Genomic DNA, 2,435 nt, shown 5'->3' with positions numbered 1-2,435 from the left:
TAATCTGACCAAGATAATAAAACAATAATTACAATCCATATCAATACTATTTGAAAACTTTCCCGCCTTTCACTCTACTTTTTAGGGAAGCAAATACTTATTTCTCATCGGAATTCATTCATATTAATCCATACATAGTGCTACTTTAATCCAAACCTAAACCGCATAGATATTATATTTTAGAAAAATCTCTTTTGTAGGAGGTGGGCATGATAAAGTTCAAATATATATATATATATAGAGAGCATGAAAATATGAGGAAGAAAAAAAGAAAGTCACAAGGAAGAAAACTTCTATCGACTATGCTAGTAAAACTACCATCCTTTTAACATGTACAATATGTTCTTCTTTCACTAACAAATCTATTTCTTAAGCCTTAATCTCATCTATCATCTACAAAAAAAACAAAAAAAAAAAAACAAAAAGAAAAAAGAAAAGAAAAAGAAAAGGAGAAGAAAATATTGGATAAAAAGCATAAATAGTATTCGTTAATGACTCAAATTGATATGTTGAGATCAATCCTAGGTTTCTTCATCATGGGCAAGGGGACAACCGAAGTGCAGCGAGGACATTTTGGGTTGTTTTTGGTTATCAAAACGTAAGACAAGCAACCGGGGCACCCTGCGGCAATTGGCGATGATAATAATTTGTCTTCATGGGTATCTTCTTCTTGGGTGGTTTCTCTGATCGAAGAGGATGATGAAGAATACGAAGGTGACATGGATGATTTCCAAAATGATGCTCTCTTCTTCGCTGGCTCTTTCTCTGCCCTTTCAAGCGCTGATTTCACCTTATCAAGAGTGCAAACGCTTTGATAATTGTTCGACGACGACGACGATACTAGCTTTAAATCCAAGCAACTTTCTTCAAATAGATTTAATGTGATTTTTGACGGCGACGGTGGGAAATTTAAATCTTGAAGCTTTGGAACTGTTGGATTGCTTTGGTGCTTGTGCTCTGAGATTGAAGGTGAATTTGGGGTGCTACATCTTTGTAGGTACACTGTCCCTGACTGCAACCATTGAAAATTAGAAAAAAAGTACACAAATTAACCAATTATTTAAATGTAATAAAAAAAAAAATCATGAGTTTCCATTTTTATATTCATAATAAGATATTAATAGACAATTCCAATTAAAGATAAGAATTTATTAGAGAGAGAGAGAGATTCAAGGAAGAAAAGTAGTGGTATTCAATAATGATTAAAAAGCAACTGTTAGAGGATCCTAATCCCTGTGATCAGAAGGGGCAGAACAATGAAGAGTAACATTCGGTTAATGGAAAATGAAAATCCTCATGCTCTTAATTACTCTGATATTGAAAATCTCTATATTTGTTTAAATAAAGCAATAATGTTCAAGAAACCAACCAAATTATTAAATGGTCAAACAAAGAAATGGGTTAGAAATTTCTAAGTTCTGTTTGGCTGCAGACTGAAAAAATAAATAAATATACATATATCTTATACGAATTCTAGAAAAATCTTCACTTTTGGTTTTGGGGGTGTACCAAAAAGCTTTTCTCAACGCTAGTTCATGAACTGAATGATTTGAATTCTCCCTATGATTTGCAACAATGGAAAAAAAAAAAAAAGAATTTTCTTTACCTCCTATTCCTCCAATTTCTCGGCGACCAAACATAGAACAAAGAGACAATACAGAAAATTACAAACAACAATCAATATCCTTCTTTACACAAGAACAAAGCAAAGACCCAAAATTGAAGCTCTACAAATAACAGAGATCCAAATCAGATAAAGAGATTCCAAAGCAAAAACATGGCAGTAAGCAAAGCAATCTTCACAAAGAAAAATCTTGAATTTCAAAACAAAGTGCAAGGAAACAACAAAATTTTCCCGAGTAAATTCCGGAAAGGGTTACATTTTGCCGGTAACAAAGAGACCCAGATGAGAAAATGGACGAACCTTCAAGTCTAGACGCTTTTCCCAGCCATTAGGGACCTGCCCGTCGAGGTCCAATTCCTGGGACTCAGCAAGCTTAGAGGTAGAGGAGGAGGAGGACCCACCAAGCAGGTCACGAGTAATCAGAGCCGTAGATTTCTCACTGCTAGAATCATTCCCTACCGCCCGATGCGGATCCTCCTTGTTGTACCCGTTCAAGACCCGAACCAGAGCGCTCACGTCAGCAGCCATTTCTGAAGCTGCACAAGGCTTTTGCTTTTAGAGAGAGAGAGAGAGAGTGAAGGGTTTCTTGGGAATAAATAGAGCTATATATGTAAAGTGATAACATAGGCCGTTATGAAATAAATATAACAAGATTTTATTAAAATTATCATTAATTTAATTGATTAATTATAATATGATTAATTGATTCATTTATGGTCTTCGTGTATTAATTGATGGAGGTAGTGGTGGGGTGAGCCTGGGAGGAGAATTCAAGAAAAGAGGGGCATGCAAGTAAATGGCAGCATTAAAT

General features: G+C 35.0%; 1 protein-coding gene across 1 annotated transcript; it reads right to left on the bottom strand.

Moving 5' to 3' along the window:
* Positions 1-270: 270 nt before the first annotated feature.
* Positions 271-2,228, bottom strand: LOC133875420 (uncharacterized). Its single transcript, XM_062313553.1, has 2 exons — positions 1,925-2,228; positions 271-1,012 (listed from the first exon to the last, which is right to left on the bottom strand). Exons 1-2 carry the CDS (start codon positions 2,150-2,152, stop codon positions 497-499), a joined length of 744 nt encoding a protein of 247 aa, XP_062169537.1. The 5' UTR covers positions 2,153-2,228; the 3' UTR covers positions 271-496.
* Between the last annotated feature and the right edge of the window lie 207 nt (positions 2,229-2,435).

The sequence above is a fragment of the Alnus glutinosa genome, chromosome 8 (genome assembly GCF_958979055.1).
Source record: "Alnus glutinosa chromosome 8, dhAlnGlut1.1, whole genome shotgun sequence".
NCBI classification, from domain to species: Eukaryota; Viridiplantae; Streptophyta; class Magnoliopsida; order Fagales; family Betulaceae; genus Alnus; species Alnus glutinosa.
This window is presented reverse-complemented; position numbering and strand designations above follow the sequence as displayed.

What these genes read in the sequence shown, in the direction of transcription:
- LOC133875420 (XM_062313553.1), bottom strand. Translation starts at nt 2,152, where the DNA reads ATGGCTGCTGACGTGAGCGCTCTGGTTCGGGTCTTGAACGGGTACAAC. An exon ending in AAAAGCGTCTAGACTTGAAG is followed by an intron (nt 1,013 to 1,924) that starts GTTCGTCCATTT and finishes CAATGGTTGCAG; the next exon opens with TCAGGGACAGTGTACCTACA.